The 25,299-nt window shown below is 34.7% G+C and overlaps 1 protein-coding gene across 4 annotated transcripts in view; it reads right to left on the minus strand.

Annotated features, from left to right (window-relative positions):
* The window catches only part of RAB28 (RAB28, member RAS oncogene family), a 254,459-nt gene that overhangs the window by 224,156 nt on the left and 5,004 nt on the right, over positions 1–25,299 (minus strand). For all 4 annotated transcript variants that reach the window (XR_002346347.1, XR_002346346.1, XM_021100271.1 and 1 more), the window contains exons 3-4: positions 19,692–19,780; positions 11,439–11,568 (exon numbers count right to left, since the gene is read on the minus strand). Coding sequence is in view for 2 of the 4 variants with exons in the window: in XM_021100271.1 (XP_020955930.1) it covers positions 11,439–11,568; positions 19,692–19,780 (219 nt within the window). In the remaining 2 variants the exon portion in view is untranslated. The remainder of the gene's footprint in view (positions 1–11,438; positions 11,569–19,691; positions 19,781–25,299) is intronic.

The following is a 25,299-nucleotide window of genomic DNA, read 5'->3' on the forward strand; positions in this document are numbered from 1 at the left end:
TCGGCAGCTTGGGGTTAACGGATGCAAACTACTGCTCTTGGAATGGATTTACAATGAGATCCTGCTGTGTAGCATTGAGAACTATGTCTGGATACTTACATCGCAACACAACAATGGGAGGAAAAAGTATGTATACATGTATGTATGACTTGGTCCCCATGCTGTACAATGGGAAAAAAAAAGAAAGAAAAATAGAGTTCCCATATGATCCAGCAATTCCACTTATGTGCGTATATCTAGAAAAGTTCAAAACTCTAAACTGAAAAGATACATGCACCCACAGTTTTTATGGCAGCACTATTTAAAATAAGCAAGACATGGAGGCCACCTAAATATCCACTGACAGATGAATGGATGAAGAAGATGGGATATACACACAAAATGGAATATTACTGAGCCATAAAAAAGAATGACATAATATCATTTGCAGCAACATTAGTGGATTTACAGATTATCAAATTTAGTTAAATAAGTCAAAGAAAGACAAATTAAAAAATCATACAAATGAACTTGTTTACAAAACAGAAACAGGCATTAAAAACAAACTTATGGTTACCAAATGGGAACAAGAGGAGGGATAAATTAGAAGTTTGGGAAGATATACGCTACTATATATAAATAGAAAAACAACAAGGATTTGCTATATAGCTCAGGGAACTATATTCATATCTTATAATAACCTATAATGGGAAAAAATTTGAAAAAGAATTTACTGTACATCTGAAACTAACACAACATTGTAAATAAACTATACTTCAAAGAAAAAAAAAAAAAAAAAAACACCACCACCAAACAAAACTCTGGTCCACGTTCCCTCCAACTGCAACCCCATTTACCGACTTCCTTGTTCAGGGGCATTAGGTACACGTTACCTCTGTTCACTGTCTACAATTGATTTGCTTCCCTTCTCTCTTGAACTCATTCTACTCAGCTTTCACCTCCCATCACTTCAATGAACCTGCTTGCCAAGGTCACTACCAACTGCCTCTGAAGTGTTTAATCTAACCATTCACTCCCTTCTCCTTAAAACACACATTTGGCTTCCAGGACACTTCACTCGCCTGATTTTTCTCCTACCTCCACCGGCCAGCTAAAATATGGACTATTTTAATTCCTTTGCTGATCTCTCCACACTTCTCTCAACTTTAAAACATGGCTATAACCCAAGGAATAATCTTTGGACCTCTTCTCGTCTTATACTCACTCCTATGTAAAGTCCTCCCAGTCTCAAGGATTTAAATATCACCAATACACTGTTGACTCCCAAACTTTTATCTCTAGACCTCGTCTTGCCCCTGAACTACAGACTCATATATCCAACTGCTACTAAGCATCTCTACCACTGAGGCTTAATAAGCACCTCAAACTTAACATGTCCAAACCCAAACTTTTGATACTTACCCAAAATCTGTTCCTCCCACACTCTTCCTCATGTCAGTAAGCTTAACTTGAGACTTCCAGATGCTTAAACCAAAAATCTTGGCATTACCTTGCCTCTCCTCCCCTCTACTCCACAACCAATCTATGAGAAAATCCATCCCTTCCTTCAAAATACATCTAGAACCCAACCAACTTCTCACTACTTCCCTGTCATCACCCTGGACCATGGAACCATTAATTCTCACCTGGATTATCAAAAGCCTCCTGTCTACCTTGCTTCCACTTTTACTCCCTATAGTATATTATCAAAACAGCAACTATAGTGATCCTTTCAAGGTATATAACTTCATTCTGCTCAAATCCCTCAGTGGCTTTCCATCTCACACAGAGTATAAGTCAAAGCCCTTACAACAGCCTACACAAAGTCTTTCCTGACCTATCCTTTTCCTAAATCCTTTTCCTTTATCTCTTACTTCAATTCTTACGCTATTCTCCCTCACGCGCTCTCACGCTCGCTCTCTCTCTCTCTCTCTCTCTCTCACACACACACACACACACACACACACACATACACACACACACCCCTCCTTGTAGTTTCTGAGGGAAAAAAACAACCAAAATACTGCACAGAGGACTTTGTGCCTACTCTTTCCTTCTACCTTGATAACTCTTCTTCCAGATATCTATGTGCCACTTTCTCTCATCTCCCTTATGTTTTTGCTCAAATGTAATCTTTTCAGACTTTCCCTGACTACCATATTTAAAATCTTAACACTCTCCTATAATACTTCTTTTTCTTCTCCTGTTTTTACCTATCTATACAACACATCATCATTTAACATATTATATATTTTACTTATTTATTTATTGCCTATCTTCCTCTACTGGAACACCTAGACAGATATGTGCTCAATGACTATTTGTTGAATGAATGAAATAAATGATTAGAAGACTTAAGAAAGCAAATACCTGATGAACTGCTTAATTTATACTGCAAAAACTAGATTTTCATACAAAACTTTAGGAAAAATGAAAAGTAACCAAATTCTAAACTCAAGAACAAATTTACATTGAAAAGAAACACTATTTTTATCACTCTCCTTGACTTCAGATTATACGGCAAAGCTACGGTAATCAAAACCACATAGTACTGTCACATAGACAGCTCAGCAGAACAGAAGAGAGTATCCAGGAATGAACCCACATACCCATGATCAACTAATCAATGACAAAGGAGGGAAGAACATACAATGTAGAGAAAACAATCTCTTCAATAGGTAGTGCTGGAAAAACTGGACAGCTATATGTAAAAGCATGATGTTAGAACATTTTCTCACACCATATACAAAAATAACTCAAAATGGACTAAAGATCTAAATGTAAGACCTGAAGCCATAAAACTCCTAGAAGAAAACACAGGCAGAACACTGACATAAATCATAACAATATTTTTTTGGATTTGTCTCCTACAGCAAAGAAAATAAGAGTAAAAATAAACAAATAGGACCTATTTAAGTGTAAGTGTTTTTGCACAGCAAAGGAAACCACTGACAAAACAAAAAGACATCCCACTGAATGCAAGATAATATTTGCAAATGATATGACCAATAAAGAGTTAATATCCAAAATATATAAATATCTCACAGAACTCAACATCAAATAAGCAAAGACCTGACTTAAAAATGAGCAGAAAACCTAAATAGACATTTTTCCATCTGTTAGACAGATGGCCAACAGACACATAAAAAGATGCTCAACATCACTAATTATCAGAGCAATGAAAATCAAAATCACAATGAGGTTATCACCTCACACCTGTCAGAACGACTATCATCAAAACGACAACAAATAACAAGTGCTGGCGATGATGTGCAGAAAAGGTAACCCTTGTACACTGTTGGTGGGAATGTAAATTGGTACAGCCACTATGGAAAACAGTATGAAGATTCCTTAAATAATTAAAACAGAACTATCATATGATCCTGCAATTCCACTCCTGGGTATATAAGTGAAGAAAATGAAAACACTAATTTGAAAAGATACACACACTCCAATGTTCACAGCAGAATTATATATAATAGCCAAAATACAGAAGCAACCTAGTGTTCGTCAACAGATGAACGGATAAAGATGATGTGGGGTATGTATGTATGTGCACACACAATGGGTATTAGCATGACATTTGCTATTTGCAATAACACAGATGGACCTAGAGAGTATTATACATAGTGAAATAAGTCAGACAGACAAAGACAAATACTGTATGTTATCACTTACATGCAGAATCTAAAAAATGAAATGAATGAATATAACAAAAAGAAACAGATCACAGATATAGAGATCAGGCTAGCAGTTACCAGTAGGAGAAAGGGAGGGGAGAGGGGCAAGGTAGAGCAGGGGATTAAGAGATACAAACAATGTATAAACTAAATAAGCTACAAGGATATACTGTACAGCACAAGGAATATAGCCAATATATTATAACTTTAAATGGAGCATAATCTACAAAAACATTCAATCACCATATTGCTTACCTGAAACGAGCATAATACTTTAAATAACTATACTTCAAAAAAAAAATGCTATTTCTAGAGCCCCAAAAAACACTTAAAAGTTGGTCCTCGTACCAGGGTGTGCCCAGCAAATACTAAGAATTCAATAAATCTTGGCTAGAATTACTGCTGTTGTTATTAGGTATAGGTACCTATTCATGAATATAGAAAATGAATTCTTAATAATCTAATAACTGAATGATAAAATGAACCTAAAAAACCATCTCTGCAAAGATTAAGATAATAAGATTTCTTAAAATTTGATGACAATGAATAGGTTCAATCAAGCAGACTTACAACTAAACTCAGTTTGGATTATCATGTTTTAGGAACAGTAGGCGCTTATGATTGCCTAGTATAATCCCCTCATTTTACACATGAGGACCATCTTAAGTGATGAAATAAATTGCCAAGGTAATGTAGCTAGATAAAATGACAGTAGTAGGACAAACTTTTCTGATGCCCACTCTAATGTGCTTTTAATCTACACTGGATTTATTCTACAATCACAGCAAACATAAATTAAAATAAATTACTAAAGGGACTTAAATTACTTCAACGAAAATCTCAAATCTTCTTTTCACAAAAAATGTTTTGTTAGCTATTATTTTATTTAAAATTAATTTATAATTTCTTCTAACACTTAAAATCAGAGATTCATCATAAAAGAAACAGAAGGCTTATTATGCTCCCCTTAGCATTTAATACATGTTCTCTATCAGAACAATGAAAAGACAGATAATAATCATATAAACAGATTACTACGGCCAAAATGATTGCACAATTCCCCCAAAACAAACAAAACAAAACCACAAAACCCTTAACACTTCTCACTCTAAGTAAACTGTAATACTGTCAAAATGGCTTGCAGTAGACCATCTAAAAAAGATAACTATGAAACAATATAATAACATCACCGCAACAATTGTCAGGTGAAAAATGGTTTTTATTAACATTATGCAAAGGCACTGCTTTGACATTTTCTTCTCCAATATATCGGTCACAACACCAGTATGCATGGAAGCTTATGAAATTAATTAGAGGAAACTACTCAACCAATTAAACTTGAAATACTACCTAAATGTTTTTAAAGTACAGTAGGAGTATGATGTATCAGTAAGAGAACAGCTTTAAGCATACATATAAAAATACTCTCCCACTCAGTACACAAAATCTGATGCTATTAGTATCAGAATAAGATGCTATTAGCATCCCTCTAGTAAGTAAATAATCATTGCTCTATTTGACAAATTTACATGTAAAGAGAGGAAAAAGAAAAAAAGCAATAGTAATAGAGCTGTTAGATCCATCTGAAAAAGACACTTGGATCTGAGACTCTGGGATTACTATTCCCAGAACAAAAACAACCAAAGTATTAAAACAAATGGGGAAGGGGAAGAATGTTTTAATGCAGACTGTATAAACAGAAAGAACTTTTCAAATCCTCAGAACAGTTTTTGTTTATAAATTGTAAACTCCCTTAAGCAAACTGGCAATAGTAACTCACTCGTTCACATTGTCATAATATTGTAGATGATAAATTTTATAGAAGCTGAGATGAATCCTTAAAAACAGGAATCAAAGTAAATGCTACCTACTTCATAGTTTCACATTTTCACTCTCCAGATAAAATAAGAATTTTTGAAAGTCCAAAAGAGTCACAGCATAGGCAAGCACTTTCATGTAAATTCCAATGATGTTCTTAAAGCTAGACATATAACCATCTCTTATACTCCTCTAGTACTAAGAATAAAGAATGGGTTTTTTTTAAAGCCTTGTGATAATTTTACTGAGAGCATCAGGAAAATTTTCAACTTAAAATTTACTTGTTTTACTAATACATTTCCACTGAGTTCAGGGAACACAACTTAGAGGGTACATTAAAATGTAACCTTTAAACCTCACAGTGTAAAACATCACTTCCTGGGCAGAGATAGTACTCCAAGAACAATCAATCACTGCTAAGAAGAATATACACTCAACATTGTTAATTAGTGTTGATGCACTCTTCTCTATGCCCTCATCTGTCATGAAGATTGTTTAAAAATCTGAGTTATTAGTCTTTATTTGGGAAAGGATCTGTTTAATATCTTTAAGAGTAGAAATCATTCATCCATCCACTCTGTACTGGAGCGTGATTATTCCTACTCCCAATACAAGTTACTGATAACTACCACCCCTCCACTAACTAAGAAGCTATAAATCAGGAAGGGGGCAGCTCCTATGCAACCCTGTTAATTTCTGTTTACAATCTATCCAACTGAGAATGTTAGCTAGTCAAGGGAGAAACTAGGTGATGGATCAGATAGTAGGAAAACATAACAGCTTAGAGATAGAAAATAACAAAATGACAAATTAAAATGCCACATGGTTATAAAACATGGATTGAACATAAAATTAAGCTTTAAAAAATTAATATTCCTGATTATTCAGTTCATTTTAATCTGAACCTTCCCTGAAATACTAAAAGAAAAATTTAAATTGTATTTGAGTACAGATCATGATTTTTTAATTAAGCACAAAAATTTTTTAATTTGCAAATAAAAAGTTGAAAGTGTAGGTTTCTACCATTAAGTAAAAGTCACAAATTAGAAAAATGAAGCAAAATTCTTAATAGATTCCCTATATCTATGTATGTATTTTTCCTTATTAAGAAAACCATTTTTCCTGAATAACACATCCTAGGCCATAAACACTTCTAATTTTAACAGAGTCTTCATAAAAAGGCTTTTATTCATTCATTCAGGCACTATTCTAAGTGATGAAGTCCTTGGCTTTCACAGAGGTTAAGTTTTAGTGGATAAAGACAGACAAGAAACAAACAAGAAACAATATGAGATGACACTGAGACTATGCAGATAACTGAAACAGAGTGTCCTGAGAGAAAGTGACTTGATGACTCATTTTAGATTTGAGTGGTCAAGGAAGGCAACTCTGAGGAGATGACATTTAAGATGAGATCCAAATGACAAAATGGAGCCAGCCAAGCAGAGACCAGAATGAAAAGCATATCAAACGGAAGGAACCCTAACATACAAATTAACCTGGACTATTTTAGGAACAGAAAAAAAGACAAATGTGCCTTACACATATAGTGAACAAGAGAGTATTTAGTAGAAAATGAGGTCTGAGAGGCAGGTAGGAGCCAGATTGCCTAGTGCTCGATAAATTTGGATAAGGAGTTTGGATTTCATTCTAAGTGTGGTGAGAAAGCACTAGAGGGTTTTTTACAGAAAAGGCGTGTATTATGATGTCCATTTGGGAACTGGATTATATGACAGCAAAGCCAGCAGCAGGAAAAACAGTCAGGAAGATAGCGCCATAGTTCACAAGAGAGAAGATGATGGTGTGTTAGGCCATGGTCAGGTCCACCTACAATAAGCCCGTAATAGGTATACATATTTGAAAATTCTGAGGCTCTGCAGCACAGCCTCTGATCAAGTGAGAGTGCCTCAATGCTGAGAGAGCCAGAAAACCAGGTTTTAGGCTTGGTGGGTTTGGTTCCCTGAATTGCAGAAGCTGCCTTAGGTGGTAATACCATTGCTTCCAGGTGCTTATGTGGCTGTATCTGCAGCCTGTCAGACATCTCACTGCAGACATCCTCAAACTTCAATGAACTTCCATAAAACACACAGACTAAGGTAGATGACTCATCTTCTTTCCCATTTTGAAAGTTACTAGGAACAATTTTTTACCTCACTAGGGAAAAGTATGACCTTCTAATGAAAATCTGAACATAACTGTATTTATTAATCTCAACAATCAAACAATGCAAACAAAAGTCAGATTTTCACAAAACTTGAAGATGAAGAGAAAGAGAATAAAATTAAAACCAGTCATTTGGTATTTGCACTCTCTTTGGTTCAAATTTTGTGCAAGTTAACAATGGTTAGTTAAATACACGTATGGCACTCAAGAATGTTTGCTGAGGAGTTCCCGTCATGGCTCAGCAGTTAACAAACCCAATTAGTATCCATGAGGACTCGGGTTCAATCCCTGGCCTTGCTAGTTGGGTTAAAGATCCATGAGCTGTGGTGTAGGTCAAAGATGCGGCTCAGATCCCACATTGCTGTGGCTGTGGCGAAGGCCAGCAGATGCAGCTCCAAGTCAATCCCTAGCCTGGGAACCTCTACATGCTGTGGGTACAACCCTAAAAAGACCCAAAAAAAAAGAATGTTTGCTGAATGAATGTCCAACCCAACACACAGAGAACTAGCACAGTAAAAAACAAGGAATTAAGTGGTACCAAAGAAATTCTCTAGGAACAATTTTCTTCAGGCTACTTTTGTAAAATACCTACCCTCAGCTCTACTAATTTGAATCTGTTGATCTTTCTAACTGATCTTAACCACACTTGATTCTTCATTTAAAATAAATAGTACAAAGAAAGAACACTAATATTTCATCGCCTTTTAGAATTGAATATACAATAATTTAAGTACAGTTGAGCCTTGAGCAACATGAGTTTGAACGGCACAGGTACACTTTACATAACAAAGAATGTAAAGGCTGTTTTTCCAAAAATAAACACTACAGTACTACATGATCCAATGTGGGTTCAATCCATCAATTTAGACCCGTGGGTAAAGAGGAACCACATTTATAGAGAGAGGACTTTAAGTTACATGGGAATTTTTGGCTGCAGGAAAGAACCATGTCCCTATCCCTTGTGTTGTTCCAGGGTTAGATGCATTATTCACATTAGAGCATTATAAACTGAAACAATTACCTTACTCATTATCAATCTTATTTCATTAAAGCAAGTCTCTTCCTCTGCTCCCTGTATCAGTAACATACTTTAGTTACTCTTTATATTTAACCACAATAAAATGCAACTTTTACAAAAATAAGCCCACAATTTGTCTTTACCCAAAACTATCCTCAATCCTCAGCGCAAATTTCTGAGTTTACTATATTTTAATAGAAAGCAAATGATTTTATAACTTGCTAATTATAAGCTCCTTCTATGGAACAAATTCACAGACAAACACATTGAATGGACATTTTCTCTCTATCCCATCCTTTTGCTAAACTTTGACTAAAAAGGTGGCTGTAAGAGACAGTATTTTCATAGCCTACATATACTCCTTTTCAATATACGCTTTCTACTCAAATTGAAAAGACTAGGACATAAAACTGAATTTTTAAGAGCACATTTCGGTAGAAGATGACTCGGTAGATAGTGATCATAATAATCCAGTTTCAAATGTCTTCCCATCGTGTTTCTTTGGCTTCACCTTTAACCAAATATGTAAAGGCTGGGTTTTTTGGTGTGTTTGTTTTTGTCTTTTTAGGGCTGCGCCTGAGGCATATGGAGGTTCTCAGGCTAGAGGTCAAATCAGAGCTGTAGCTGACGTCCCAGGGCAGAGCCACAGCAACGCAGGATCAGAGCTGCATTCTCAACCTAGACCACAGCTCACAGCAACGCCAGATCCATAACCCACTGAGCAAGGCCAGGGATCAAACCCGCAACCTCATGGTTCCTAGTCGGATTTGTTTGCACTGTGCCACAAGGGGAACTCCATAAAGGCTATTTTTTAATATGCTTATATCCCCCAAAAAGAAAATGCATGCATACCACTCTAACGCAACATTAACTTGGAAACACAAATTGTAAGATCATTCACTACATGATCAAAACGATCATATGAAACTAGGCCAGTGACAGATTACCGTAAATAATATCCAGGAAAATGTTCACCTATAATTGCTTAATTTTACATATAGAACATTCTGTGTGACTACATACTGTATTATATGATCTCATTCTGAAAGAAAGTATTATGAATACAGGAAAAGAATTAGAGCTAAGCCAAAAGTGAAAAAATTCTTTTGACTTCCATGCTACTAAGTCTCAAACATAACACAGTAATAATTTTTTGCATAAATTCATGTAACTTATATAAACATTTGTTTTTAAAACCTAGGAATGGCATCACCAGCACAGCCCAATGGTCCATCTAGTCTGACATCCTGTCTTGGACAGTAACCAATGACAGATGCCTCACAGGATAACATAAACACACACTGTATATAATTATGCACCACTACACCGTTACTCCATGTGGTAGATTATATCCTGAAAGAAATTAAAACAAATCCCAGCCCCTACCGTTCCCTACTCTAAAATTTCCCAAAAGGTAAAGGGAAACCTCCGATAAAGCACAAATTTAACTATAATACAACCAATGCTTTGGTGACATGACAAATGACTAAGAAATGATCTCCTAAAATGAAAAGTTGCACTAAGAAATAGAACTTAAGGTCATCAAATCTTCTGATTTGTAAAGGGAGAGTTCAATGAATTGAAAAGTATCTGATTCACTCAATTAGATCTATAAAACAGATGAGCCAAATTTAACTAAAGCTTAAAAAAAACCTGTATCATTTACCCATGCCATTCATTTTGTGATATATAATACCGTTTGCTAGAAAGTATTATAAAATTTATATTTTTAACTCTTCAGAGAAATGATATTCACACCTGTTTTGTAATGGTTTTAAAGTAAGGCTTGGATTTATTAAATGTTCATCTTAAGTATACAAAACCACATAATGAAGAAATCGTGGTTTGGTCCTTCAGGAAGTACTATTTCCTAAACAATTACAGACAAAAAGTACACTTTATTTTTAAAGACTTTTGGAGAAGATAATTCTCTTGGTAGTATACTTGGGTATTGATTTAACAATGCCTATAGTCAGGAAACGGTTCCTGACCTGAACTCTCTGTGGTATAATTTAAATTCATTTTCTCTTCTTCTGACCTCAAATAAGTTGTAGAAGATTAGGTCATATCATCATATTTTACATATTTGAAGACCCTATTAAGGTTCTCTTTTCTAGGGTAACTGCACTGCAGGACTGTGAACCAAGTAACAATCCTGCACTAAATTCGGTCTCACAATTTTTATATGCTGAATATTATGGCCCAAGAGACAGATCTCAAAAATTACTCACCCATCGTTTTTACTAGGCATGTTCCTCCCTAATACACTCTTTCTCCAAAAAACATATATATATACATACTTAAGAACCTCAAAAATTCAGAAAAGAGAGGAGAACAAGGAACAATGCACACAAAATTCCATGCAAACACTGCTTTCTTCCCTAGAACAGGGTACCGTTTAATGAAATGTATCTCTCAATATATCTCTGGGACAGAGCTGAAGCTGCAGTGCAATATCATAAAATCTGCAGCTGTGTTGCTGTTCTTAATGGTCCACACTGCTTCCTTCGACCACAGGAAGCCAAAACATACACTGTCAGAACAGAACTTACCTTAACAAGGAATTGGTCAAAGCAGCAGAGCAGTTACGACAGATCAAACATCAAAACTGTTATTGAAAAGATTGTACACATCTTTAGGAATTTTGTCCTCAAGCAACCTGCACACTCCAAGAAAGCAGTATCTATTTATGTTTCCAAACACGAAAATTTTTTTAGGAATAAAAACTACAGGATAAGCAGATAAACTTTACTATACATAAGTAAACATTAATAACTTACTTTTATTGCCCACCAAGGCAACCAGTGGCTGAGTTTCCGACTCCTCACTCACTTTCTTCACCACAGAATACCAATCTTCTAAGTTCTCAAAGCTTTGATGATTTGTAATATCATATACCAAAAGGATTCCCTGTCACAAGAATTAGAGAATATTTCTAATATTCCACTTTAAAAAAATTACTAATACTGAATATTCTTAAGTAACAGATATGTCTAGTCCAGAGTAAAAATACAAACATGGACTGTATCTGATTTCAATTTGGTTATTAGCAGACAGATAATACTAAATGTCTTCATTCAAGATAAATCCAGCAATTAAGATACAAGGCAAGCTAAAGAATAATTTTAGCATACTGTAAGTGGTCCCCCAATAAGATATCTGGGATATACTTGGTAAGTTACAATAAATAAAAGAAAATCCTATCACAGAGGTGGAAAAAGCTACAAGGTCTACTATTCTGCTTGTCACTTCCATGAAGTCAAACATTTAAACCTTTCTGTAAATAACCATCTGCTGCTCTCCTTTTTAAATACTTTCAAAAATGGAGATTCCATGACATCCCTTGATAGTCAATTTCAGTGTTTAACACAATTTTCTTTAAATAAGTCGATTTCCTCTTTTGGTTCTCTGTGCATCTGGAGAACAACGTGAGAGCGTATTACTTGTAATAACCCTTCATGTACTTGAAGATAGTTAAGTAACTCCTTTACCATCTCCTTTCCAGAATAAACAAACTCAATTCCTTAAACTTGCCTCAAAGGACCTATTTTCTATCCCTTTAATCATAGTTGTTGGTTCTTCCCAGGACATGCTACATACAGTTTTTTGACATCCTCTTTAAAATAAGCAATGTAAAACTGGACATGATACTGTAATAAGAGCCTGAACAAAGCCAAATATAACAGAGGGATTGCTTCCTGCTCTTATAGATCATATTCTTTTTAATATATCCTATTATTTTGTGTGGGAAGGAGAAGAAGTATGTACACACAGAAAAATAATAGTGCCACATTCTTGACTCTCATCCAATCTGTGGTCAAACACTTAATACAAAGCTCTGCATATAAGTCTGAACCCTAATGGTATTTTTATCTCCTTAAGTTTTAATCATAAATGCTGACTACTTTTTAACACCTACTATTTACCAAACAGATACCTGGATCTTTTCAATAATCCCCACAACAATCATCCAAGACTGGTATTATTATCCTCTTTTTACTAGTAAACATGAAGTCACATGGAGCCAGGATCTGAATCAAGGACTGAATGAATATAAAGTCCACTCATTCATTCTACAAACATTTGTCTACCAACTATATGCCAAGCATTGTGCTGGATACCAGGGATATGAACTCCAACCTCAAAGAACCCTCAGTCTTGCAACAAAGCCAGGCACATAGACAAGTGTATAACACAGAAGGCATGGCCAATGATAAACATTACTCAACCAGTTCCAGGCAGAGCAGCCTTGAGGAAAGGAAGAGAGAGTGTTATCTGTAGCATTTGCCAATTTCTGCAATGTACTTACCTGTGGCCATTTTCAAGCTACCAGTGTCACTTGACTGAACACACTTAGGTAGGACACCACTACACAGCATTTCCGCTATACAGATATACTCAACATAAATAACCACAACAGCATGAATCACAGAAATATATAGTAAAATAATTAATGACTGATGCATTTAGATCATACAAATCTTTTTTAATATAATTTATGAGTTTATACATAATTTTTAATCATGAATGTATTCGACAACCAGCTCACAAAAATTTCCAAAAAGTTAACAACTGACTCTCCCAAACCGGTATAAGCCTACTACTATTATGACCTTCCAGTACTATGCTCTTTTTTTCCAGTTTTATTGAGAAATAATTGACATACATCACTGAACAAGTTTCGGGCATACAGCATGATGGTTTAATTTATATAAATCACATGTTCTTTTATTAAACTACACTGGCCCCCAAGTCATTCAGCTTCTCTGGGTCTCAGGTAGTTTGCCTCTAAAATTAATCACAGAGTAAAACAGTTTCTAAGATTTCTTTCAGTTCAATTATTCTACAATTTTTATGCAAAATCACATCTCTGATTTATTTCAGGAACTTATAAATCTATTTTTGTCTGTCTCCCCAAATACTCTGAAATAATGCCCAGCGCAGAAGTATTTGAGAAATGAGCATATTCCCACTTTTCTTATTAAGAATAATGTCTCAGAATTGGCCTCTCAACAAAGCCAGTATTCAATCTATTAACTCCAACCGCAGTTGACATGAGCGATACAACATATTACGTTAAAAGAGCTCTGTCCTAGAAGAGCTCTGTCAGATTGCCTTTGGACTGCAGTCCTCACCCACCTATATGATACCTGCCAGGCCTGAGCGATTAAGCATAATAATAAAAATAAACTTACTTTAAAACTAACATCCTACATAATTGCTGGGAACTTTTCCTGCTATTATTCTGAACTAATATGAATCACATTTTGAAGACAACTTTGAGGTAGTTTATACTCTCATAAACTGAGTCTTGACCTATGAGCCTCTTAAACCTTAAAATCTTTAGAATTTAGAACCCTTCTAGTTAATATATTAAAATATTCATCTCAGGAGTTCTCACTGTGGCTCATCAGGTTAAGAATGCAACATAGGTGTTCACGTCGTGGCTCAGTGGTTAACAATCCGACTAGGAACCATGAGATTTTGGGTTCAATCCCTGGCCTCGCTCAGTGGGTTAAGGATCCCGTGTTGCTGTGCCTGTGGCGTAGGCCGGCGGCTACAGGTCCAATTAGACCCCTAGCCTGGGAACCTCCATATGCCGCAAGTGCAGCCCTAGAAAAGACAAAAACAAAAAAAACCAACATAGTGTCCGTGAGGATGCAGGTTCAATTCCTGGGTTAACGATCCTGCATTGCTGCAAGCTGTGATGTAGCTTGCAGATGTGCCCCAGATCTAGGGTTGCTGCGGCTATGGTGTAGGCCAACAGCTACAGCTCCAATTTGCCCCCTAGCCTGGGAACTTCCATATGTCACAGGTGCGGCTGTAAAAACGAATAAACAAATAATTTTAAAAATATTCATCTCAACATGGGTCAATATCTGAACATAACAGAATATATACAAATAACATGGCCAGCATCTCTTGATAATCAGTACTAGACCAGAGATACAGGATAAAAATTAAATACCACTGATTTAGACCAGGAGTTAGTAAACTATGGCCCCCAGGTCAAATTCTGCTCAAAGCCTATATATGTAAATAAATTATTGAAACAGAGTTGCACTCACTTCAGTATTATTAATGGCTGTTTCTGCACTATGAGTGCAGAGCTGAGTAGCTGCACCAGAGACAGTATGCCCTGCAAAACCCAAAATATTTTCTATTGGAAAAAGTTTGCCAATTTCTCATCTAAACCAATATGCCCCAGTATTCTTCAGTCAGCAATATCTATGAATTGTCCTGGACTTATAAAAAAGATAGAAGGATAAACAGCTTTTCATTAATCTAGCCACCTACCAAGCCAAACATCTATCAGTTCATATATCTCTTTCTCAATACTACTTAATGTAAAAATTATGATTTTATCTTTGCTCCTAACAAGACAATTTTGTACCAGTTTTGACATACACCAATGTGCTGAATATCTGACAAGGGAAAATGAGAAAACCAAAGACATTAACATACAAAAGAACTTCTAGGAGTTTCCTGATGGCTCAGGAACTTCAATTCCAAAACCGCAAGTATTTTTTCTCCCTGATTTATACAACAAATAATCTCCTTCAGTTTTTAATTACATAGAGAAATGAATGAAATCATATAGATTATACAACTGTCATAACAACGTATACTTTGCTATTTAAGTACAACCTGTAAGAAGGAACACTAGTGCAAGAGAGGTCTGTAAATACAGTTGGTTATAAATTGGCAAAAATCCAACTAAAGAATTTGTAGTAAAAGACAGCAGAGATTCTCAGGGAGTCCAACTTTGAGATGTGCTCTCTCCCCAGATGTCATTCAGGCAGCGTGTCCTTTTGTTAGTGGTCAACAGGGTGGCTCAGCTGTGGGGGGCACTGGCACACAATAGTAGTTGTGTTTTACCTCACAAATGACTACATTTCATTGAGTTTATGCTCAGTAGAGCAGTGTTTGCAAACCACTTAGATTCCAGAAGGGAAAAAGCTACAAAAACGAAACGTCCAGTCCTTCTCTGAGGTTTGTTATTAGCCTCTGTTAGCCACAGGTTACAGAGCACTAAACACTACGTACTGTGTGTTTGCTCGTAACCACTATGCAAAATAGCCTATAACATCTTTCTGAAGACTCCTAGAAAATTTTAATTTAAAATCTAGGAATTTAACTGGGACAGAAGTCCTAAAACTACTTCTTGACAAAATGCCTAATTCTTTCTTGGATTTCAATTCAATTCCATTTCAACCAACACTATGCAACACACTATCACTAAAATTTAAGGCTACCAATAGGGAAAAAGTGAAGAGGATAAAATAATCAGTTTTATTTAGATCTAAATTAATATCCAGCCTAAAAATAAGCTTCTTCCTGTATGATAAGAAATGCTTTAAAAAAAATAGATTCGTAGCTTAATAGCCCAGATATGTGTAAGATAATTCCTTCTAGACACATAAGTTAGAGAACCTAAAACAAAGTTCTAAACAATACATTATACTGATGCCCTCAAAACAGCCTGTCAAAACATTTCTTAAAGATTTCTATCCTGTAGCACAAAAATTCAAGTATTTATGAGGTGGGCAATATACAGCATCTACAACGACTCTAGAAACAGTAGAGACGTACTTTGAAGAATAATTATATAATTATATAAAGTTATTAAATGCTATTAAAATGTTTATGAAAGCACTGTTTCTTAAAAGAATTGTCTCCCTCAATTTATGGTGGTGAACTGTAGTCAGAGCTTCTCTGACCTGGGTGAAAATTTTACATATATTTCAACAAAAGAAACCACTGGAAAATATACTTTATTGTATTTTACATAGCACTTAATTTAGAATCTCTGGAAAGCAGAGAACATTTATATTATCATTAATTTATGACAACTCATTTTATCATCTCGGAACTCCTACTTTCCTGGGACAATCTCATGAAAATGTTCGTGTACTTCCTAGAAATACTCTACTATATATATATATATATATATATATTTTTTTTTTTTTTTTTTTTTTTTTGTCTTTTTGCCTTTTCTAGGGCCACTCCCACGGCACATGGAGATTCCCAGACTAAGGGTCTAATAGGAGCTGTAGCCACTGGCCTACAGAGCCACAGCAATGAGGGATCCAAGCCACATGCAACCTCATGGTTCCTAGTCGGATTCATTAACCACTGTGCCACGACAAGAACTCCAACTACTACATTTTTTTTAATAAAACAGGGTATTTGCTTTACAGAGATTGTAAGGCATAAACAATGGAAGGCACTGTCAGAAGAGAAAAAAATCAACATGTACCTTCCAAAGAGAAATCTTATGTGACAGTCTTTCTCCCAAAATATGAGGTATGTTAGAAAAGAATTGAGATATTTTAATAAACTCAATTATTTCAAAAAGATGGAGATTTTTTAAATTTCTACAAATTTGCCATTGATGTCTGCTGACTATAAGCAGCTATGTAACAGCATAAAACACGCTGTAAAGAACAGATGTGATGAGTTCCCACTGTGACACAGTGGGTTAAGAATCCAACTGCAGAGGCTTGGGTCCCTGCAGAGGAACAAGTTCAATCCCCAGCCCAGCGCAATGAGTTAAAGAATCCTGCATCACTGCAACTGCATATAGGTCACATTGTGGCTCAGATTCAATTCCTGGCCCAGGAATTTCCATATGCTGCAAACGCAGCCATAAAAAAGGGACTGATCTGAGGAGATGGTCACACAACATTGTGAAGGTACTAAACACCACTTGCCATATACATTAAAAATGGTTTTATATTACGTAAATCTCATGTCAACATTAATTTCATATATTAATTTTATAATATTAGTAAAATTTAAATTTGTATAAATCAAATCTTTGAATGATTTGAAGTTAAGGTAAAATTAAGAGAGCCCAATCCATAAGCATTATCTTTCCCTAATTTTTAGGTGAAGAAAAATTTATCAACTGTATGTTATATTACTATCTACTCTGATGCATAAACTCTTCCTGTTCTCCACTAACTCTAGACAAATGCATAAAACCATAAAAAGCTATTCTACTTGACATTCAGAGTCAAATATTAGAAGGCTGACTAATCTAGTTTTCATTTTTTTAACCCAATATGTGTCCTTGAAAATAGATTTTAATGGAGCAAAGAGGAAAAAGATTGCTATTTTCGAATCCCATCTTACCAACTGGGCGAATGAAACAAAGACTGTGGCTTCCCACATGTCTCTGGCCAGCAATTTTTCTTTAGCTTAATATCTCCTTTAAACATAATCAGTTTAAAAGAGAAACAAACAACAATGAAAAATCCAGACACAAAAATCTAAGTCATATTTTTTAAGAGAAACATTAACAGGTATAAAGTATCAAGTCATATGGTCACACATGAAAATGAACAGAAATATTTTCCAGGAGACAAAGAACAATGTAGAAGAAAAGGGAAAGAAGTGTTCTAAGAGCCAAGTCTATATAACAATAATGCAAAAAACAAACCTCTAGGCCCTTTATACATGATTAAAAACCATATAAGCCTCATCCTTCTCTGACCACTTTAGAAAATAATTTAGAATCTATCCTCCATCCAAAATGAAGGAAATGTTATTTGTTAAACATTAAACGTCAGGAAGTTCCCATTGTGGCTCAGCAGGTTAAGAACCTGACTGGCATCCATGAGGATGCAGGTTCAATCCCTGGCCTTACTCAGGAGGTTAAGGATCCGGCATTGCCTCAAGCTGCAGCATAGGTCAAAGATGCGGCTCAGAACTGGCATGGCTGTGGACAGGCTGGCAGCTGCAGCTGTGATTTGACCCCTAGCCTGGGAACTTCCTTATGCCACAGGTACAGCCATAAAAAAAAACAATCAAAATTCCTATAGTAGAGTGCTTAAAATTCTCTGTCCTCATCCTCTAGATTCATTTCTTATGACCAAGACAGTTCATATAACCAGGTTATGATTCTCCACTTAAAACATCAAACTCTAATAAAGAAGTAAGTGAAGATTTTATAAATATTATCCCCCAAGACCTTATGATATGAAAGATACCCACTAATTAAAAGTGGAAGAAAAAGCAAAAACGGCATGTCAGTAATTAATTTTAAGTATGTTAATTACTAATATATTTGCTATTTGTATCATAATTTCAAAACTTATAAATTATGTCTATATAAGCTCATATTGCCAAAGAATTTTTATTTAATTATTCAAGTGGTTTTTCTTACTCTACACAGATTTCTTTCTGAAACGACACCATACAAGACTATCATGTTAGGGAGTTCCCATCATGGCGCAGCAGAAACATCCAACTAGGAACTATGAGGGTGTGGGTTCGATCCCTGGCCTCGCTCAGTGGGTTAAAGATCCGGCATTGCCATGACTGTGATGTAGGCTGTAGACGCGGCTCGGATCCCACATTGCCATGGCTCTGGTATAGGCCGGTGGCTACAGCTCCAATTCGACCCCTAGCCTGGGAACCTCCATATGCCACAGGAGTGGCCCTAGAAAAGACAGAAAGACAAAAAAAAAAAAAAAAAAAGACTATCATGTTAAAATATTGTGTGTGCTTCATATATACAGTCATAGTTTTCTGATACAGTATATTGATATACTTACTAAATCTGAACTATATATACATATTTAATAGACTAATACATAGTACAAAAATATATAGACATATAAATATGTTTTTGTCCTTATAACTTAAAATGAAATTAACTTTTTTCCCTACTATAATTTTCATTTAATTTATATATTCTATAAGTAGTCAATATGACCCAATCAGTTAGTAAAATCAAAATATCATTTATCACTGCATGTATTCAACTGCTGACAACAATAATAGTAATATAAATAACATATGAAAACTATTGGAGTCACCTGGTTCCCTGACCCAAATCATTCCAAACATGATTTGGGGGGATGATGAAATCAAAGGATCGGCATAAATATAAAATTAGTCTCTCTATATATCAGATAAAAATCAAGGTAGAAAAAGAATGCGTGTGTGTGTGTGTGAGTACCTCCTTGTGTGTGTCTGTGAGGGACATATTTTCAGTACTGGAATTCACAGAATTCATTTCATACCTGTGCTCCATAGATATATTTATCCAGCATTTTGCCTCCAATTGTCTGTCCTCCTATGTCCCAAACTTGAAGAGTAACATTCAAGTTTCCTGGAATATAAAAATAGGAATACAAAAAAAGTTAAGTAACAATATAACAACTGAATACAGTTTTACAAAACATTAGGTCACAATGATAAACTCTGGACCTAATTTGTCTTTTATTCTGCATGTTCACCTGGTCACATATCTGGATTGTTAAATAATATTGTCAAAAGAGATCAAAGTGGGGAATTTAGGTTTAGACCTTACTCCATTTCCAAGAAACCACATTTATAATCACTTACACAACAAAAGAAAATAAAGAAAGCTTTAATTCATAAACTTCTAAACCTTAAATAAAATTTTTCCTTTTTTTTTTTTTTTTTTTTTGGCTTTTGTCTTTTTAGGGCTGCACCCACGGCATATGGAAGTTCCCAGGCTAGGGGTCTAATCGGAGCTACAGCTGCCAGTCTATGTCACCGCCACAGCAATGCCAGATCTGAGCCGTGTCTGCGACCTACACCACAGCTCACGGCAATGCCAGATCCTTAACCCACTGTTCAAGGCCAGGGATGAAACCCGCAACCCCATGGTTCCTAGTCGGATTCATTTCTGCTGCACCATGATGGAAACTCCTCAACCTTAAATAAAATTTCTTAAATATAAAATAGAATGACAAAGCATTTGTATGTAGGGTAAGAAATATAATTTAAAAATAAAAAATGAACTTTATATACTAACCTATCCTATTGTATAAAGAGAATTTTGGTATAAGTTCTAAACACTACAGTTTCTAAAACTTACAGATTAACAATAGACTAAAAAAATGGTCCCAGACTTTCAAATGAATTTTTAAATTTGAATGTCAGCTACTACACACAAATAGTAAACATAATTCAAAAGTTACATGTTTTCAAACTTAACCTATAAAATAAAACCATATTTGACAGCCCTCGTCAGAACTGATGCAGGATATACACCCAGTATATCACTAAATATTAGGATGCACTGAAGCCTGTGCAGAGCACTTCAATGAAACCAATTATATTTTCATAACATATAATATTATATAATAATATGCCTTCATAAAAGTGTAACAAATCTCTTCCCCATACAAGTATTATAAAAGCATTCTAAAATACTAAAAGACAATCTTTGGGGAGTTCCCATCGTGGTGCAGTGGTTAACGAATCCGACTAGGAACCATGAGGTTGCGGGTTCGGTCCCTGCCCTTGCTCAGTGGGTTAACGATCTGGCGTTGCCGCGAGCTGTGGTGTAGGTTGCAGACGCGGCTCGGATCCCACGTTGCTGTGGCTCTGGCGTAGGCCGGTGGCTACAGCTCCGATTCAACCCCTAGCCTGGGAACCTCCATATGCCGCAGGAGCGGCCAAAGAAATAGCAAAAAGACAAAAAAAAAAAAAAAAAAAAAAAAAAAAAAGACAATCTTTGAAATTTTTTGCCTATGTTGCAAAATATTTACTTGATTAAAAAATTATGAGAAGTTATTGTCTATTATTAATGCAATTAGTGACTAAACTATAAAATTTAAAGACCACGTCTGATATGTTCTGCAAGTTTAATATTTCAAACTATTTCTCCTAATAAAAGTATGCGGTTTTCTCCAAAGGTAGACAAAATTTCAATTAGCACCTTCAAAACGAGCTCCACACCAAAAATGTATCTTTCTGAATGATTTGCAAATCAGGAAAACTCAAAACTAGTCTCACTTCAAAAACAAACAAAAAGATGATATTGACATGAATTTTTATACCAATGGAGAACACTAAAATCGGGGAACGTCAGTCACACCATTCAACTTTGCAACTGAAAAGGAAAGTACGACACCAGATTAACCAGCCAAGTTCTACCCTTAACTCTAAATTTCGTTGGGTTTGCATCACAACCTCTCCATTATTTGGATGTAGGTCTGTTCCATCTGCCAACGTGCAGAGGATTTACACGAGGAACTCCCATTAGCATTAATAAGAGCTACTGAAGTTAATCACCCATCATCATTCCCACATACACATACTTTCAACGCTCACAGTAATGACTGAAAAGTTCTTAAAGCTCTATGAATACAAAAACCAAAATGTCACAGGCCAAGACTCAGCCAACAACTTGTGTAAACCCAATTTCTTAAAAATCTAAAATCCACATTCAAAGTTCATTCTCCTACAATGTTGTCTCAAGCAGGTGAGAAAGTGCTATTGTTACTTGAAGTGTATCAAAGAGTTTCAGAGATCCCAAGATAAATAGGCGATACTCTACCCATTTTACTCATAAAACTCCTTACAGTTACGTGTTTACTTCAAAAAACAGTACTTAACAATATTAAATTTTTGAGTAAAATTTTAGGCAACACTTAATAGAAAGCATTTAATCCCATTTTCTTCAAAGCCATTAAATTCTTATCACTTAACTTCATATCAAGAAATATGAAGTATTTTTCCTTTAAGTTTCGATATTTAGTTCTGATATTCAGATCCCATCTTATCTATAACTTTAAAAACATGATCTTCATCACATGTTTCAAACTCTAACTTCATCATTTCAAGACTCTAAATCGCTTATTCAACTGCCTCCCATCTAAGAGGTTTATATTCATGTCTTTGAGTATATTTTTAAATCCATACCTTTCCAAATAAACACTGTTTTTCTTGGTTGGTTTGTTTTTCTTTAACGTACATATTCAGTGCCTCAGATAAAAATAGGTATGCACTAATAACCCACTAATCACAATGCTAGCAAAAAAAAAAAAAAAAAAAAACCTACAAACTTTTGCTATCATTATAGCTTCAGCAAATGATATTAACTTCATAGTTACTTCATACATCTCAAAATAAATTTTTAACTTCCACATTTGAAACTTATTAAAAAATAAATAAGTGGCAGTTCCCTATTTGGCAAACAAAATAACACAGAATTCAAATCAATATTCCTTTTAGTTCTTACAAGCAAAAACGTATGAGGTGTTCCAGTATATATTCAGAATGACAGGTCTATAAAGCTACGTAAGAATTTTCAAATAATATTGAAAATTTTTAAAAATCAAGAATTCATTTAACATAAATTTCTAAATAATAAAGAATGTTAAGGAAATTGTCAGCAATCTAATCTCAAATGCAAAATGCTAGAATAGTCCTGCTCCTCTGTAAGAAATTACATTTAACTTGTGGAAAAAATAAATAAATAAATGAGGCGACAAAATACAGGTAAGTTGCTCTCGGTATGAATCAAAGCCACCAAGAGGATTCAACAGTGACCTTGTAAAAGTACACTTGGTGCCTTGGTTAACCTTACTTAAAGTGCTGCAGAGTCAGGATGGAACTAAAAACACAAGTCTGCCCACTTCTTGTACTAAAGACTTAAAAATCTTTTTCACAGTAGAACGCTGTTTACTGGACTGTACCCACAAGCTTCCTGAAAGTATTTTGACTAAGGTTCTTAAGAAGCTCTATCAGCAGAATCTCTGACTAACAGATACACTATTTTAAGCAGTAAAATCTGCACAGTGGTTGCATCCAGACTATACAGCATACCAGATCATGAAATACACTAAAACGGATGAGTATTTGCAAAGTAATGACCTTGAAAACTTGCATGAAGAGAATGTCAATAGATGGACAGGAGGTATTACACCTCTAACTATCTGAATGGACAGAAGACTTACTAGAAAACAAACAAATATTAGATTTGCCTTCTATGCTGCTGCACCATAAATTCAATAATGCTGCCTGTAATGTTTTAGCAAATGATACAATTAATCATTTGACACAAATTAAGGTTAAACTATATAAAGGGTATACTATAAGTCTTTCAAATTTATTCACCTCATTTCTTAATGTACCTATTAATAACATAAAATCAAGTTACATTAAAACAATTTTTTTCTACTAAAATTTCTACCATAATTTTAAGTCCATTAAGTCAAATAAAACCAAATGCCTTTAAAAACATTTTTTTTTCTGGAACTCTGCCCATAAAAATAAAAACTTAATCAGAAAAATTAAAACATACATTCATTAAGAGTATACATTTCCTAATGTCATTTTTTAACCTAAGTACTTTCTAACTCTAACTATAAAATCTATTATAAATTTGGATTTCAAAAATACCAAAATTTTTTTTAAGTCATCAAATTTTAAAAATTGAGAGTGGTGTAAAAAAGATCAGAAATCATCATATATATCACATACATAAAACGTCCAAAATCAGTCCTAAAATGTTTTTAATGTTTGAATAGGTGCTTGCTCCCTTATTTAAGTCTTTGAACCGAAAATCAGAAAAATTAAATAATATTAATAACATGAAATTAGTGCTTTTGCTAATTAGCATCAAAACAAAATAGTCAATAAATACATATTGAGGTTCTCTGTGCAACAAGTGGCATCTCTAAAAAAAGCAATGCAAAAATAAGTTTTCGGTATATATATTATGTGTTTATACATGTACTCTACTAGTGACTGCTGCAAATATTTTGAAAGCAGCATTAACCTATACATGCCAGTGAGAATAATATAAATGAGATTTTCAGTTTTGAACACCTTAAGAGTTCTGAGTGAGATTTTCACTTAAAATACAAATGAAACAAAATATGCATATGTTTCTCATTAACCCTCCTTCTGAACAATAACTTAGTAATGCAAAACTGGAATTCTTTTCTCAAGCTATATCTTCTAACTTATTTTTCACTGATAGCCGAGTACCAACAACCATCACAAAACATAACAGAGTATATTACTAGTGAGATATGCAGAATATACCAACAGTTTTCATTAACTGCTCTAAAGCTTTCAGAGAGTTGGTTATCTGACAGATGGGAAAGGTTAACATATTTCAATAATATCAGAATTTATTAAACTCCTTCCCACTATATCACTCATGTTCCAGTATATGAATCTGACACTACACTTGCAACTGTTTTTATTCAAATGTGTTTCCTCAGAGAGGAGAGAGATGGACTGGTTTATGAAGACAATCAAGATAAACTAATTTTAATGAAATACTTTAAACATAATACAAGCAATGACAAGTAAATAGATAGAGCATTTTAAAGCCCCAATTGTTCAGAAACTAACTTAAAACAGAAACCACTCTTTTTTTGTTATTATTTCCCTGTATTTCCCACAAAATGTGCTGCAACTGGCATCTAAATAGTTTCTTTGCAGGGTGAACTGAAACATCTTGAATGCTCAAACTGTATTTTTATGAGTGCCTAGGGACCCTAAATTTTAGTGGTCTATTAAATGCCAGCAATTTCATGCTGCCTTGCATAAAACAGCATTCACATATTAGAGCACAGAAGTTCCATAGCTACATTATACTTATGTTCCAACTTTCTCCCAAACAAAAAAAGCTGAAGCAGAGGCTAATCAAAATACTATTTAAAAAAATAATCCCTTCCAGCCTTCTCACATTTAGTTTATACAATATCTGTTGATAATTATATGGCATTTGATTTTTTTTTAACTTTAGAATTTTATAAGCAGCTATTGTTTATCTTCAAAAAAAAATGTATAGTGGCCAAAAACAGTGAGAGAGTGGGAAATACACAAAAGTTTTCCTCACATCCATGGACAGTATGT

Source organism: Sus scrofa, chromosome 8 (assembly GCF_000003025.6).
Source record: "Sus scrofa isolate TJ Tabasco breed Duroc chromosome 8, Sscrofa11.1, whole genome shotgun sequence".
Lineage (NCBI taxonomy): Eukaryota > Metazoa > Chordata > Mammalia > Artiodactyla > Suidae > Sus > Sus scrofa.